This window comes from Pleurodeles waltl, chromosome 4_2 (assembly GCF_031143425.1).
Source record: "Pleurodeles waltl isolate 20211129_DDA chromosome 4_2, aPleWal1.hap1.20221129, whole genome shotgun sequence".
Lineage (NCBI taxonomy): Eukaryota > Metazoa > Chordata > Amphibia > Caudata > Salamandridae > Pleurodeles > Pleurodeles waltl.
In genome coordinates, this window is record NC_090443.1 from 21,604,371 (window position 1) to 21,622,278 (window position 17,908).

Here is a 17,908-nt window from a genome sequence, read left to right on the forward strand (position 1 = left end):
CCACAAATGACTCAAAATAGAAAACTGTGTATTCTGTCTTGAGAGGATACATTCTGCCAAACACTAATACCTGCTAAAAACTAGCATCAGCACAATGTCAATACCTGCGGAAAGATTTCTGTTACAAATTAACAGCTTCCATTTGTGTGGATAATTGATTGAAAATCATGAAATATTTTCCTAGCAAGAAAAAATCATTTGGCTTGAGTACATTTTAAAGTATCATGGTATTTTTTTCAAGTAAATGGACTGCAGAGAAATATCATGGTACACAGATGAGTAAAATAAAAGCCTAGTTTTGACTTCAATTAGCAAGGACCATCTCAGGATTGTTCTAATTACAATTTTATGATGGGATTGATGGGAGCCAAAATCACATTTTGGAAAAATAATTCTAATTTGAAATACATGCATCGTGGATGGTACAAATGAGCTAGACTCTTCAATTTATAATAATCTAGCAAATAATACTTCTTTTTATACTGCACTAGAACAGTCTCCATTTTGATTTGATCCCCCCTTGATGTTAGAGGATGAGTTTTCAGGATGCTTTGGGGGATCTGTTTTGATAAAACACATGGAGGAGTTAAATAAAAAAAAAGTAAACATCTATTTAGGTCAATGAAAGGTTCTGGTGCCAAAAAACAATTTAAAAACGATTCTTTATGATTTGTGTTTTTTAATCAAAGGATGTTTTTTAGTTCTACTACAATGCTATAATTTAAACAGCAAAAAATAACGAGCTAGGCTTTTTCCATCTGCTCTTATAGCACATATTGATACATTTTCAGTAAGTAGCTATACCTAGTCCAGCCTCCTCCTTTTTATTCCAGGTCAAGATTCGATTAGATCAATACCATCAGACTTAAACCTGGCCCTAGACTATCTATAAAATCAGAGATGTGAAGTGAATATCCTAGAGGGTGGGATCTGAGAAAGATTATCAAAATAATCTTTGCCTGTGTGTAAGATTTGCATTTTGATGTGTGTATTTAAATGTGGCCATCCTACAAATCTTACACAAAGCTAATACATTCAGGAAACCATTCTAATAAGAATCCACCGAGGGCTAATGACAAATATCAAGCATTTGCAATGCAATAGGTCTTGCATTTGCTTGAGTTAGAGGTATTGTAATTGTAAATCTATAACAGGACTTTTCTCGCCACATAAGTTGGTCAACCCTGCCTCATAATTTCCTCTTTTCCTTCCATATATTCCAGTGGCCCTTAGTGGAACTAAAGCACTTCCATTTACCTCCATCTTCTAGCTACAGTAAAAAATGAAAATATTGCCATTTAGCCTCTTAATTTAAATCTCCCATGCTAATTCCAATACAATACCACTTTCACCACTCGACCATCAGAGTTGCTGGCTGGCTAACACAATGCCCCCAATAAAGACGTAAGCGAGCCACAGAGGGGAAATAGACTAGGAGTGTCATTCCAACATATCAAGAATTTTCAGACAGTTATAGTGTGATAAGGATGTTAAGTTGGCCTGAATTCTGGTAATAATTGTAATAAGGAGGAATTATTAAAGATATACAAATATCATTTAAACCTTTATCAGAAATAAACTTTTGGCATTAGACTGTAATGCTCAAAACAGTACCTAGAGAGCACCATTACGAAAATATAATTTGTTAGAAACATGGCCATGTAACCATATTGTTAGCCCCTAAAGAGTATGACCCCATGAAAAAACACAGAAGAAAGTAATGCAGTATAACCGTATACTTGGCCCCTAAACATAATTTTTAGAACTAGCAGGCCTACTACAATGACATTATGAACAAGGCATTTAAACAAAGCTTCTCCCAGCTGTAAAAACAAACGTTCTAACCATGAGAAAGTTTAAAAGTCCCTGAATGGTGGGAGGGGTTATTATTTTGGAGTCCCACTAACATAGTGTGGGGACCCAGAGATGATGTAGCATGAACGAGAAAATTATAGTCAATGTTTTGAAGGTAGTCCCATTGTCCTACAACCACCACAGGCTGAGTTATGAGCAAAAATGTTTTGCATAAGTAATACCTTGCAAAGCATTATGGGGAAAGTTTCCATGCCAGAAGTATTTTAATACGTTGAGATGACTGTACTGCTTGGAATAGCCCCTAGAGAACACAACATTGAAAATAGCATTTGTAAGAAACATGGTCATGTAACTATACAGTTAGCCCCTAGAGAACATAACCACACAAAAAGATAATTGCAATAAATATTGCAGAATAACCATATATTTAGCCCCTAGACAGAATAGGACATTACATATTTTCAGGGGTAGCAGGCCGATAACAATGATATTATAAAAGAGGCATTTAAAACACAGGCTATTCCCAGCTATAAAAGAAAAGATCCAGCCATAAAAATGCTTATAAAGACACTGAATGGTGGGAGGGGTTATTATTTTGGGGTCTCCACTAACCTAGTGTGGGGACCAAAAGATGACCTAGACAGAAAGAGTGTGTTGTGCTGAATGTTTTAGTGGTGGCCCCATTGTCCTAGGACCGCCACAGATTGAGTTATGGGCAAAAATGTTTTGTAAAAGTAATGGCCTGCAAAGCATTATGGGGCAATTTTACAGAGTGCAGTGAATATTGTAGTATTGGCTCTCCCGCTGTGCTGGGAGAGCCTCTTTTGCTTTGAGGATTTCTTTTTTATGTAAAGCATTTACCAATTTTAAGTATTTTAAGGGGAGAGCCACAAGAAATTACTCTGGTTAGGTAGCTGTAAACAATGTGACCAGCATTTTAATAGCACTAATTGAGTTCACACTGTTTTTTGGGAGAGACAAAAAAATTGTTTGCCCCCACTGAAGTATATTGGCACTTGTGCAATTATCCATGTAACAGGGGCAGACTTCAAGGCGTCACAAGAACAGCCTCAAGGCTGGACAAATGTAAAGCATCTACCAATGACGTCAAGTGATTTTTTAAAGATAAGCCCACAAACGAGTGAAAGTGATGGGCGTGTCATGAGCGTGGTTAAAGGCCCACAATACTTACAACAAGTCAAAGCGCTTGGGTACTGGACCTAAAAAAATAAGTGCCCAGTTAAGTCAAATCATAATCCACCTGGAGAACCTATGAATTTGTTATCAAAGAATGTGTTCAACATAGGAACAACAAAGTATGTGTGTTATATTGCCACTGGACTTTAACATATCTAAAGGTTAGCAACAAAACACAAATATGTGAAAAAATATGAAAAAAACAATGTTAAAGAAAGCAAAGACATGGCAGACATAAATAGAAAGTGACAACTATTGTTTTATGTTTACACTTACTATCTATCCACAATAACAGAAAACACAACTACAAAAATTAGTCACATAGATAAATTAAAGTTAATAAAATCAATGTTTCGGTCATTCATCCTACATCCCTGTTGATAGTATCAGTGACAAGAACAAGACAAGATCAGAGCGCATTATAACAAGTCAAAATGCTCATACAAAATATGTACAATGTCCTCTGTAAACAAAAGAAAACAAATGCGTGGAAAATATTGGGGCATAAGTGGTCCAACTGGTGGATTGAAAATTCACTGATCTTGATGGCTTTACTGTTATTTGTGGGTTTAAGAATAACTTCTGGGACAGTTTAGAACATTAACATACTGCTGAGGAATCTTTTGCTTATTTCTCATCTATTGGGAGCAGAACGTCCCAGCATTAAACCTTTAGAGACAGCAAAGTATATTATCACCCTTCTGGCAACTCATATTATGGCTGCTACCTAATTAAGTCTTGGTGGGCAGCACACCGCATTATTGATACTTAAAGCATAGCATGCCGCAATATTAACCCTTCAGAGTGTATGTAGGGCATTGCTAACGCTTCAGTGATCGCATTGTACGAATGATCAGACTATCAGAGCACATTGTTAACCCCTGGGGTCCATCAAGCCACCTGTTTTTGTATTTTTGCTTTGAATCTGCTTGTAAAATGTAACCCACTTCGATGTTCTAGTTCAAGTGTGTCTCATTATACTGCTTCCGGATATCTCCTGTCAGCATTGTTCAGTGTGCTCCAGATTTTAACTCTCATATGCCCCATTTTCAGCTCTCCTATTTTATAGCACCGGACAGTGGAGGCCTTCCCACCATCCCAGAGAGCGTAAGTGATCTCCGAATCCTTTAATCAGTGGGTTGGATATGCTGCAGCGGGTGTGAGACAAGGAGAGAAGAGGAGGGATACTCCTGGCCTTAGGTAGTTTGAGCAAATTAGGGAAAAGTAGGGATGGAACTCATTATCTGAGTATTTTGAGTGAGTTTACCTAGTCCATGTTCCACAGAATGGGAGTTTTTGAAGTGGTGCTGCCTCATGAACTCATTTCTGTATCTAGTGATTGGCGGACTCCACATATTTTGAATGGGAGGAGTGGTTCCTTGCCCCTGGATTGGTGGTCACCATCTAGCGCAGACCTAGAAGTCATTCCAGGACCCTAGAGTGGTTGGTATCATTACCTCAGAGCGGGAGAACTTATTCTCTGCCCCTAGATTCGTGGGCACCAAAATAGTGTGGGTCCAAATGCGTAAGTCCTGCTTATAGTTTGGTCAGAAGCTCTGGTATGGAGCTCTCACACCAACACGGTGGTTGTCAGGTTAAGCTGTCACACTTTTAAAGCGTGTGTGCCTTGGGCTGAATTGAGGCTGCTTCACACCCTGGTGCCGGATGGAGACAGGGAAGGAGCTTGTCTGGCTCGCAGCAGGTCTCATTTTTTTGGTTTCTTCCCTTGATAGAGGAATTTAACAGAGTTTGTCCTGGCCGTGGACGTGAATAACATGTTACAGCTCTACGCCAGCATGCTGCACGAGAGACGCATCCTCATCACCTCCAGCAAGCTCAGCACGGTGAGGGCCTTCACACGCTGCGACCATGCTAACACGCGCACCTCCATACCATGCATCTATACATTGGCACAGTAAGAAAGTTTTCAAGAGTACATGGAGGAGCATGCTAAAAACTTTTCCCACAATACTTGCATGTACCCCCCAAGAGTAAAGCATGCTCCGGCTTCCATGATGTCACCATACCAATCTTGCCACCCTATTGCATACATGCATGTACACATCAAACACAAATCTCTCCTATTTCTTCGCTATATGCCCTATCCAGTGCATGATCATGTTGTCATAGGAGTGGTCTTTTATGCTCATTCTGCATTAAAATGTTAAAACATGCACCAGCTGCACAATCAGTCATTTATTCGACCATACAACAAGGCCAAACGTATGCATCAATAAACTGAAGCATTCACGTAGAACCTGCATGTACACATGCACATATTAAGGATTAGCCAATGGTCACGTCGTAAAAAATGCAAAAATAAGAAGATATTATAGCTATTAACATACGTGCACAAGAAAGAATAGTGCATGGTTATCCCGCATGGGCTTGCTAACAAATGCACATTTTATAAATTAATACTTTTGTGCACCTGAAAGAATAGTCCCTATGTTTAACATGCTAACATGTCTGCCGATGCCCGAGGCATGTGCAATACCATAAAGAAGGATTTTTTCCCAAGCAATATTATCATACTAATGCCTGCATCCATCCCATATGCCCCTACAAAAACAGGTATCCTCCATAGTGGGATCATGCTAACGACATGGCACAGTAACCACACTGTAAGCATGGACAGATGTGTGCCCACTTGTATGCACCATCACTGTGGTCTGTTTTCAATGGATGCCTGTGGTTCAGGAACAAAGCAACTTGAAGCAAAGGGGAAAAAAATAAAACTGAAAAGTAAAGGGAGATAAAAGTTTGCAAACCTATTTGAAGTGTAGGAGGCCTCAGGCCGCCACCATTTGCGTTATCGGGTGAAATAGTAAAACCAGACTCTGTTCAAGAGAGTAAAAGGTCGCTTTATTGGACAGGCAAGCAGTACTGAAACCTTTAACACATTTTACAAAATATAATCCATGGACTCACTAATACAGAACCAATACTAACACCCGACCCTTAAACCTCCCCCCCCACACAACTCAAAACCTCAGAGCAGTCTGCAACGCTTCAATCTTCCCCAATTCCTTTTGTTTCTTCCACTGACCTTCCCCGTGACTCCGCCATCGCTCCCCGGTGTCCCCTCTGCCAACCCCTCCAGTGTAATGACCCCAATCCTTCCTTCTTACTGCGCCACTACTGACTGCTACCTGTCCAGTGACAACTTGTCATTTCTGAAACTGCAGACCTGGAAAAATAAAGTGTACTGATTGACATTCTTCATGAAGGAGGGAGGGAGAGGTAAAAAATTTACTTTCCCTACCTACTTCATCACAGCGTTGGAATGACGCCTCTCTGAATAACGGCTAAACCGAACCATATCCTCCCCTTATTGTCATGACAACCAAGCCAGCTGTCATCGAGTATCTGGGCTGCACCATTCGCCCGAAGCTGCCAGGGGGTGGACATCCATTGGATGCCATCCCCAGGAGCCCCGTCGGGCGAAATAGTAAAACCAGACTCTGTTCAAGAGAGTAAAAGGCCACTTTATTGGACAGGTAAGCAGTTCTGAAACCTTTAACACATTTTACAAGATATAATCCATGGCCTCACTAATACAAAACCAATACTTAAACCCCACCCTTAAACCTTCCCCCAAACAACTCAAAACCTCAGAGCAGTCTTCAAGACTTCAATCTTCCCCAATTCCTTTTCTTTCTTCCACTGACCTTCCCCGTGACTCCTCCATCACTCTCCGGTGTCCCCTCTGCCAACCCCTCTGTAGTGACCCCAATCCTTCCTGCTTAATGCGCCACCAGGAAAAACCTCGATAAGGAGTTATTTCCTGACCCACACCCCATTTATTTTTATTTATTTTTAAATAAGCTGCTGCCATAGCAGTTAGGCATCGCCAAAATGCCTTGCTGTTATTTCAAGAATAGCAAACAAAAAAACCCACTTCAAGTTACCAGCACCATCTCTGGATACCCAACTTGGATGTAGCTTGGTTCCTATGAAAGAAAGATGCACCCCATCCTGTCTAAAAAACTGAAAATCTTCTTTTTTAATGTCATGATGCTGTAACCAACCTAACCCCTTACCTTTGCAAAAACATGACATTTCTCTATTCACTTTCCTTCTTGCCTTTTCTACCGCTGTGTATTTCATCGCCCCACTCCACACTCTTCTAGGCAATAGAGCTGTTACAACCACTTCCGTTCCCGACCATGATTTTCGAATGACATGTAGATCCTTCTTCATTTCTTTAATTAAACCCAAGCCTGACAGTTGTACTAGGTCATTTTCTTCTAAATGGATAATAAGGACATCTGGACAGACCATGACAGAAATCAAATCTGATAAATAAGGAAGCAACTGTCCCCATCTCATACCACCCCTACCCCACCATTCAATTTGTACATCATCATTTCTGAATCCTAAATTCTTTCCGAATGGCCATTTGCTCTCTTGCTTTGCTGCCCATTTAACGAATGAACGTCCAACTATCCAAATTGACATGAATGATACACCCAAACCGGCTACACAAACTGAAATGAGAAAAAATTGTTAGCTATGCTGTATATGTTAGGGTTCTTCAAGATCCCTAATATAATGAAAACAACAATCAGATGACCACCTCCCCATTTTCTTTACTTCTTTGATTGAAAACCCCAATCTTTCTGCTTCAGATGCTGCGCTTATAAGAAAAGAGTGTGTTCCAAAGCAAAAAGGATCCAAACCTATATAACTGAGTGCTTTCTCCAAAACCCCAAACACTTGTACTGCTGTAAGTCTTGTGCCATCTTGATGACTTAATACAAAACCTAACTCACCTCCCTTAAGTTCTTTAAAACAAAGCCAGTTATCCACCGGGCATACTATACCTCCAATCCTCCGCAATGACACAGTTGTGCCTTTTCTCTTTTGATCTGTCTTAGATTGTACAAGAAATATTCGCGCACACTCATCAGACACTTTAACATTTTGTTCCCTCAGTCCAGAATCTTGGTTTGTTCCTACTAACTCATGTACTCTAAAAGCTCCGAACAATAACCATGACATACATAACTTGAACAATGTTTGCTCAAAATATGAAAAGCATACTTGCCCCAAACTTCTTAATAACTTTACCAGCAACCTCATGGAAATAGGATCACTGTTTAGGCGATTTGATTGCTTTTCTTTTGCCCATCCCTGTAATAATCTCTGACCCATTTCCCCAGCTGAAGGCTCATTTCCCCAGAAGAACTTGCCGTAGAAACTCAGACCAGCCAGTTTAACAGAAATAGTTGTGGCCATAATTTTCTTTTCAATGTTCTTCGTTATGAAAGATAACACATCATTTCTCCTTTGTAAACAGCCTTGTTCATCATGAGGCCTATATACAGCCCCTGTGCTCAAGAACTCCTCCCACGCTCTCCGGTTAGCCCTTTTATTGTTCTCTGCTAAAGACTGCTTAACCAAAGTTAGCATACTCAGGGGGTCATTTTGACCCCGGCGGGCGGCGGTTGCCGCCCGCCTGGAGGGAACCGCCATTTGGCCGCCCCGCGGTCAAAAGACCGCTGGGGCCATTCCAACTTTCCCGCTGGGCAGGCGGGCGCTACCTAAGGTAGCGCCAGCCGGCCCAGCGGGAAAGGGGCCTGCAACACTGAAGCCGGCTCCGAATAGAGCCGGCGGTGTTGCAGGTGTGCGACGGGTGCAGTAGCACCCGTCGCGCTTTTCACTGTCTGCTAGGCAGACAGTGAAAAGCAGGCTGGGGCCCTGTTAGGGGGCCCCTGCACTGCCCATGCAATTGGCATGGGCAGTGCAGGGGCCCCCAGGGGCCCCAGGACACCCGTTCCCGCCATCCTGTTCCTGGCGGTAAAAACCGTCAGAAACAGGGTGGCGGGAAGGGGGTCAGAATCCCCATGAAGGCGCTGCTTGCAGCGCCGCCATGGCGGATTTGGGCAACCGGGGGAAATCCGGCGGGAAACCGCCGGACCCGGTTTTCTGACCGCGGCTTTACCGCCGCGGTCAGAATGGCCCAGGAAGCACCGCCAGCCTGTTAGCGGTGCTTCCGTCATCCGCGACCCTGGCGGTTTTGTACCGCCAGGGTCGGAATGACCCCCTCAGTCTGCAAGCTCCCATACCTCCTTTGGGACCTGTGTTTTCAGTAAGTCTACTCTGGGTGCCAAACCATGGAAACTCAGCCACTGCGAACGAGATAATGCATCCGCTATATTATTGTTCATACCTGGCACATGCTTGGCTCTGAATACGATATTAAGCTTCAGGCAACCCAGCATAAATCTTTGTAGCATTTTTAAAAGAAACCTCTCTATGGCCCTCTGGTCGTTTACCAAATCCACCGCTGTCTTTTTATCTACTTTAAAAGTAACTGGTTTATACTCCAGGTCCTTTCCCCACACTGCTAAAGCAACTAACAAAGGGAAAAATTCAAAGAAAGCAATACTTGTTTTCTCTTTTAACCATCCTTTGAGCCACTCTTCTGCAAACTATCTTCCATCCCAAAACACCCCAAATCCTTTCGCCGCTGCTGCTTCTGAAAGAAATTGTACTGTCCAAACAAAACCTAAGTCGGGCAACTACATGGTTATTCCATTAAAAGCTTTCAAAAAAGTTAACCAAACTTCCAAACACTTAGTTGCATTAATTGCTTCTTCCAAAGCCTCCATAATCTCCCTTGTTTCCTCTTGAGGTAGCCTGGCTTTCATTTTTACTGTATGCAATTTAATCCCCAGGTAGACTAAACAAGTGCTAGGACCTTCGGTTTTCTCCTGGGCTAAAGGTACCCCTAACGCCCCTGCCATGTCCTGAAATTGTTGCAGCGCAACTGCACATATGTTGTCCCCCCTGCACCTGCTAACAAAAAATCATCCAAATAGTGTGTTATCAATTCATTACCAGTTAAATGAGTAAAGCACCACTGCAAAAAAGTGCTGAACCATTTAAACAAATTACAAGAAATAGCACAACCCATTGGTAGCACATTGTCAACATACAAGGGATTCTCAAACTGGATTCCCAATAAAGAAAAATCCAAAGGATGTACTGGCAACAGTTTAAAGGCTGATTTAACATCACATTTCGCCAGCTCGGCCCCAGGGCCCACTGCTCGAACAAGAGCCATGGCCAAATCCACTGATACAAATTGAACAGCAGCATCCTCCCTTGCTATGAAATCATTGACAGAAGAACCTTCTGGCCAAGAAAGATGATATATCATCCTAAACTCTCCCTTGTTCTTTTTTGGTACAGTGCCTAACGGAGATACTATCAAATCCTGTAAAGGCCAATGATCAAAAGGTCCTGCCATCCTGCCCTCTGCCACTTCTTTGTCCAGTTTTTCTTTTATAATGTAGTGGTGTTCTTTTGCTGATTTCAAGTTATCCCCGAATCTCCTAGCTCGTGGACCCTGGTAACCCAACCGAAAACCTTCTTTGAAACCCCATTCCAATTTCACTGCTACTTCTCTGTTGGGATAATATTTTAACCAATAACTCAAGACGTCCAATTTAATTGGAGGAAAAGCCCTTTTGTCCAAATTGAGCGGATCCTCCCCTTCCCCTGTTTTGACCCCCGGTGTTAAAACCTCCTTGCTCCCCAAAACATTGTAAAACTGCATGTCTGCCGCCGCACTTTGAGCATTCATGTTTGTATCTGCATGGGTTTCTAGGACAATACCCCCTATTGAAACTCCAGCATGCTCCCGAATTGGGGTGCTGACCACGTTCCTATGTACCCACCCCTCCCAGGGTGGGTTTCCAGAGAAAAGGCCGCAACTGCACTGCCATACCGCTGGCTGTATGCATTGTAGGTGGTGGCCTCTGTGGATATATCCACTCAACCCATAGTTCATTATCGACTTCCCCCATGGTTTCTCAGGTAACAGAACCATTTTAGCCCTGAACTCTTCATCATAATGTAACCATGCGAAACCTCCAAATTATGAGCTGGCCTTCCTGATTGTAGTAGGAGGCTGACCTGGCTTGTAGTGGATACCAGAGGTACTTACACCTTGTGCCAGGTCCACTTATCCCTTATTAGTGTAGAAGAGGTGTTTCTAGCAGCTAAGACTGATAGAAGGTAGCTATGGCAAAGCAGCTTAGGCTGAACTAGGAGACATGTGAAGCTCTTACTATACCACTTGTATCATATGCACAATATCATAAGAAAACACAATATACAGAGTTACTAAAAATAAAGGTACTTTATTTTTATGACAATATGCCAAAAGTATCTCAGTGAGTATCCTCAGTAAGAAGATAAGTTATATACACAAGTTATATGTACACAAACCAAAATTAGGTAAGTAATAGCAAGAAAAGTAATGCAAACAGTGTAGAATTACAATAGATTGCAATATGAGCACATAGGTATAGGGGCAACACAAACCATATACTCCGAATGCGAACCACGAATGGACCCCAGACCTATGTGAGCTTGTAGAGGGTCGCTGGGACTGTAAGAAAACAGTGAGGGTTAGAAAAATACCCCACCCCAAGACCCTGAAAAGTAGGTGTAAAGTGCACCTACTACCCCCAGAGAGCACAGAAGTCGTGATAGGGGGATTCTGCAGGAAGAACAAACACCAGAAATGCAACAATTTCTGGACCTGAGTACCTGTAAGACAAGGGGACCAAGTCCAATAGTCGCGACAGTGTCGAGAGTGGGCAGGAGCCCAGGAAATGCCAGCTGAAGGTGCGAGGAAGCTGCCACCGGTTGGAAGAAGCTTGGAGATCTGCAAGAAAGAAGAGGACTAGGGACTTCTCCTTTGGAAGATGGATGTCCCACGTCGCGATGAAGCTTGCAGAGGTGTTCCCACGCAGAAAGACCTAGCTGCAAGGATCGTGGTAGAGGTTTTTGGGTGCTGCTGTGGCCCAGGAGGGACCAGGATGTCGCCACTTGGAGGAGGAGACAGAGGGGGCGCCCAGCAACTCAGGGAGCCCTCACAGAAGCAGGCAGCACCCGCAGAAGTACCCCAACAGGCACTCAGAAGAAAAGTGAACTGGAGTCCACGCAAAGTCACAAAAGGGAGTCCCACGACGCCGGAGGACAACTCAGAAGGTTGTGCACTGCAGGATGGAGTGCCAGGGACCCAGGCTTGGCTGTGCAAGAAGAAAGTCCTGGAAGAGTGCACAGGAGCCGGAGCAGCTGCAAATCATGTGGTACACAGCTTTGCAGTCTAGCGTGGGGAGGCAAGGACTTACCTCCACAAAACTTGGACTGAAGAGTCACTGGACTGTGGGAGTCTCAACAACAGAGTTGCTGTGTTCCAGGGACCACGCTCGTCAGGATGAGAGGGGACCCAGAGGACCAGTGTTGCAGTCTTTTGGTGCCTGCGTTAGCAGGGGGAAGATTCCGTCGACCCACAGGAGATTTCTTTGGAGCTTCTGGTGCAGGGTGAAGGCAGACTACCCCCAGAGCATGCACCACCTGGAAACAGTCGAGAAAGCTGGCAGGATTAGGCGCTACAATGTTGCTGGTAGTCGTCTTGCTACTTTGTTGTGGTTTTGCAGGCGTCCTGAGCAGTCAGCGGTCGATCCTTTGGTAGAAGGTGAAAAGGGAGATGCAGAGGAACTCTGGTGAGCTCTTGCATTCGTTATCTGAAGAATTCCCCAAAGCAGAGACCCTAAATAGCCAGAAAAGGAGGTTTGGCTACCAAATAGGAGGATTGGATACCAAGAGAGGTAAGAGCCTATCAGAAGGAGCCTCTGACGTCACCTGCTGGCACTGGCCACTCAGAGCAGTCCAGTGTGCCCCCAACACCTCTGTTTCCAAGATGGCAGAGGTCTGGGACATACTGGAGGAGCTCTGGGCACCTCCCCTGGGAGGTGCAGGTCAGGGGAATGGTCACTCCCCTTTCCTTTGTCCAGTTTCACGCCAGAGCAGGGCTGGGGGATCCCTGGACCGGTGTAGACTGGCTTATGCAGAGATGGGCACCATCTGTGCCCATCAAAGCATTTCCAGAGGCTGGGGGAGGCTACTCCTCCCCAGCCCTTCACACCTATTTCCAAAGGTAGAGGGTGTAACACCCTCTCTCAGAGGAAATCCTTTGTTCTGCCTTCCTGGGCCAGGGCTGCCTGGACCCCAGGAGGACAGAAACCTGTCTGAGGGGTTGGCAGCAGCAGCAGCAGCTGCAGTGGAGACCCCGGAAAGGCAGTTTGGCAGTACCCGAGTACTGTGCTAGAGACCAGGGGGATCATGGAATTGTCCCCCAATACCAGAATGGTATTGGGGTGACAATTCCATGATCTTAGACATGTTACATGGCCATGTTCAGAGTTACCATTGTGACGCTATACATAAATAGTGACCTATGTATAGTGCACACGTGTAATGGTGTCCCCGCACTCACAAAGTCAGAGGAATTTGCCCTGAATGATGTGGGGGAACCTTGGCTAGTGCCAGGGTGCCCACACACTAAGTAACTTTGCACCCAACCTTCACCAGGTGAAGGTTAGACATATAGGTGACTTATAAGTTACTTAAGTGCAGTGGTAAATGGCTGTGAAATAACGTGGACGTTATTTCACTCAGGCTGCACTGGCAGGCCTGTGTAAGAATTGTCAGAGCTCCCTAAGGGTGGCAAAAGAAATGCTGCAGCCCATAGGGATCTCCTGGAACCCCAATACCCTGGGTACCTCAGTACCATATACTAGGGAGTTATACGGGTGTACCAGTATGCCAATGTGAATTGGTAAATTTAGTCACTAGCCTGTTAGTGACAAATTTGGAAAGCAGAGAGAGCATACCCTCTGAGGTTCTGGTTAGCAGAGCCTCAGTGAGACAGTTAGGCATCACACAGGGAACACATACAGGGCACATACTTATGAGCACTGGGGCCCTGCCTGGCAGGGTCCCAGTGACACAAAGACTAAAACAACATATATACAGTGAAATATGGGGGTAACATGCCAGGCAAGATGGTACTTTCCCACAATTGTGTCAATGTATTTGAATAAAGCCACAGCCCTATCAGGGAATTTTTTGCAATAAACGCTCGAGAATATAAAAAATGCTGACGTCCATGGATCAATTGTGGTCGGCACTCTAGGTCTCCTTGCCAACTCCCATGCTTCACTCCTAGATCCTTCTTTTGACTCTATCTCCCTATGCAAAAGCTTATAAACATCCATAAATTCACCCTTCCAAATCTCTTTGTTCGTTCCCGCACTCAAATGTGATCCCAAAGGCATAGGTAAGCTCACGTAAGGTGACCTTTTCAAACCTTCTGTTCTATTCTTTGTTCCTTCTCCATCAGCTTTCTTTAACGTATCCCCCCAACTTGGTCCCCACTTTTCTCCCCACTCTTGTCTTTAGGTTCCTCCTTATTCTCTGTCTCAGACACTTTCTTACCCATTGCTCTTTCTTCGACTCCTGATTCGGTTCCGACACTCTTATCAACTGAACTTTTAAAAACTCTTTTATGCCGCTCCCCAAATTCATCCTGAATTTGCACCCCCACCAACTGCACTACCATTGTGTCTCACCTGTACTCAAATTGCTTCTTGTGTCCGATACCATCCTGCGCCTTTCATTCTTCCCTCGCCCTCTCTTCACACCTCGACTCTTTTTTGCGAATTCAGTATCATTAGGAACCTCTAAAATACAATATTTTGACACGAATTTAGCGTTCCCCCCACACCCTTTGTTTTGTACAGACTCATTTTCTTTCCCGTCATTTTCCAGGTGTGGTATCTCCCCTTCTTCCAAATCCTCACTTCCTTCATCATAGTCAAGCTCACAAACCTCCATCTCATCATGTGCCTTACAACGTACTCCCAGGTGTTCCCCATCTCCCACCCCCGTCAAAAATCTTCCAGTCAATATTCTTTTGTTGTACCACAGGTGAAATCGATTGCTGCTCCCTCATTGTCAGAACGGTTGCTCTGAACCTTTCCCTCACTTCTTGCCGGTTTTCCCAAGTCGCTCCAAACTTGGCCGACTGGACCCTGCTACATCTGCGATCATCATGCAGCATGCTCCTATCGCTGCCCTGCAAGTCGCCATAACCTGCAGCGACTGTGGACTGCCCTTGCTGCACCCTAAGCTCTCCCTACGAACCTCACTAGCTAGTGGCATCCACAACCATCCACTCACCTCAGATTAAGATGTATCTGCATTAATCAATTCTTTCGGCCTTTGTTTATAGCCTGTAGTTAATAAAACATCTTGCTTTTTTCCAAAATGTTTGTTCTGATTAGGCCCCAGAAGGGCCCCCCCAAATCTTTATTTGAAATGCTTTGTTTCTTTCCGTCAGAAACCCCCAATCCCCAAGCCAGTCGCTAAGGCAGCAGCTCCCTTTCAAAACCTCTATCTGCTGGCACTTCATCAGAGCATTGACATAAGCTCTGAAAAATATGTATTTTTTCCCCGGCATTAATTGTTTACGCGTTGCTGAGTAACCATTCTGTTTCCGGCATGTTTCTTTGCCTGTAAAGCGTATTACTTGCTTTAGCAAACGTTGCCGGCAAGTTACGCCCTGAACTGCTGCTTACCTCAGGGGCACATTCCTCAGCGGCCCGCCCATCTTTCACAAGCCTGTCTCCAGCCGCGGTTTGCATGCACGCGTGACCCCGGCCACATCTCTCCTCCTCCAACTCTGACAATGCTCCCGGCAAGCTGCTCAGTATTGTAAGTTCAGCTTCTTTTTTAAACTTACATTTATGTTCCCCTAGGCCACCAACATTTATACTTTTGGAAACCCGCCACTGCAACACCACCAGCCGCGGCCCTCTTCGGAGGCTCAAAACCAACCCAAGCCTGAGATAAAACACCTGGTTGAATGAGGTCCTCCCTAACCGCATTGCAAATAACCTTCAGAGCTTCCCTGACTGCAGCTGCTTCTTCTTCAGCCATAACCCACAAAATATATATATATATATATATATATATATATATATATATATATATATATATATATATATATATTCTTCAAGATAGAAATGGTCTAAAGGTTGCTAGGTGGTGCACTCCACTGCCAGTGCCAGTGACGGAGAGGACCAGTCTCAAGGAATATGATTCACCAAAAGTATTCACTGCACTCCATGAAGTTTCAATAGTGCCTATTTATTGATGCCAAAATAACAACCACCAACGCGTTTCAACTCCACAAGGAGTCTTGTGAACAACCACCAACGCGTTTCAACTCCACAAGGAGTCTTGTGAACAAGACTCCTTGTGGAGTTGAAACACGTTGGTGGTTGTTATTTTGGCATCAATAAATAGGCACTATTGAAACTTCATGGAGTGCAGTGAATACTTTTGGTGAATCATATATATATATATATATATATATATATCAGCCTTAATTAGCAAGCAAAAAATTTACTTTCCCTCCCTACTTCACCACAGCGTTGGAAAGACGCGTCTCTGAATAACGGCTAAACCGAACCGTTATTCTCCCCTTATTGCCACGACAACCAAGCCAGCTGTCATTGCGTGTCTGGGCTGCACCATTCGCCCGGAGCTGCCCCGGGGTGGACATCCGCTGGATGCCATCCCAAGGAGCCCTAATCAGAAAATTTTCTTTGTTCATTTCACCCGTTGCATTTACACTCAGGCCTTCATAGCAAACACCAGGGGCTGCCATAAACAAAGTGAATTCAGGGACAATTTTAACCGCACATACCACTAACATGACGTTAAAACTCCTCATGTGATGAATGGCACCTCCCATTCTCTAAGCACAAACACTACAACGTTGTATTCCAGGCACTGTTCCATCATTATATGTGCCATAGACAAGGCCACTGTTCTGCAGCATAGTGCAGCAACATTTGTTATAGTATTACTTCAATATTTTGCAATTTTTACACATGGTAACACTGGGCAAAGATTTTGCCTTCTTAGTAGCGGTTTGATATTCAAATACAGCAATAAGCAATTGAATGATCATAGTCAACCTTTGTTAAGGGCTTCCCTTGGTCTTGAACTTGTTTTACTGTGTTTTGATAATTTTCAATCCGTTTGAGCTACAAATTATTTTTTTGTTCCAATCTGCAGATTGTACAGCAAATGATAGATTAAGGACATGATTTGGATTTTGGCAGATGGGTTACTCGTCCACTATAGTGAGGGATAGCCCATTCGCCGAAATCTAAATCCCATTTCCTGTATCTCAGGGGAGCTAAATCCTATTTCCTGTATCTCAGGGGATCTTGCAGTCAATTGTCAGTTCCATTTAAACAAGCTCTCTAGGGCCTGGTTCATTCACATGATGGTTTTATGCCATGTTGCCTGACATTGTGGCCTCTTCCTCGGCCTTCATTGGAACACAGAGCGCCTTGTATTAACTGGGGATTTTGGGGCTCTCATGGTGCCCGTGAAAGCATGTTCTATACAGCTTTAAGTTCTCCTGGGGAGAGCTGAACTCTGGTACACAGAGATCCATAGTCTCCTATAGATAATCTCTTGGAGGAATTTGTTGCCTGATATTCTGGGGTCTCACCAGGTCCTTATGTTAGGATTTCTTTCTTTCTTTCTTCTATGTTTCTTTCTTTCTTTCTTTCTTTCTTTCTTTCTTTCTTTCTTTCTTTCTTTCTCTCTTTCATAGTGTTAACTCCACCGACAAGGTTGAACTTCGTGTGTTCTCTTCACCCCTGGTTTCTGTCTAGGTTCCTGTGAGAATTTTGCTGTTTATTTGATCTGGAGCTACATGGTCAGACTGGGAGGACAAAACTTGACATATGTGTATCTTGGAGGTCTGTGGTCTTCAAGGGTGGGGGAGGTTTCCATTTTTTTCTGGAAATCCGAGTGCTCCCAGAACAGTTGAGCTGTCTGTGTTGTCTGAAGTTATTTTGTCTCCTCCTAGGTCTCTCATATGATTACAGATTCTTTCTCAGGTTCTGACTTTACCCCAGCAGAGGTTGTGCTTTATGTGCTATCTAGAGCGCAGGGTCACCCTTGGTCACTACTGAAATGTTTTGCTGCATGTAGTACCTTGAGCACT

General features: G+C 43.9%; 1 protein-coding gene across 3 annotated transcripts in view; it reads left to right on the plus strand.

Annotated features, from left to right (window-relative positions):
• The window catches only part of DENND1C (DENN domain containing 1C), a 292,565-nt gene that overhangs the window by 196,702 nt on the left and 77,955 nt on the right, over nucleotides 1-17,908 (plus strand). For all 3 annotated transcript variants that reach the window (XM_069230426.1, XM_069230428.1, XM_069230427.1), the window contains 2 exons: nucleotides 4,066-4,119; nucleotides 4,746-4,856. In XM_069230426.1, coding sequence (XP_069086527.1) covers nucleotides 4,066-4,119; nucleotides 4,746-4,856 — 165 coding nt within the window. The remainder of the gene's footprint in view (nucleotides 1-4,065; nucleotides 4,120-4,745; nucleotides 4,857-17,908) is intronic.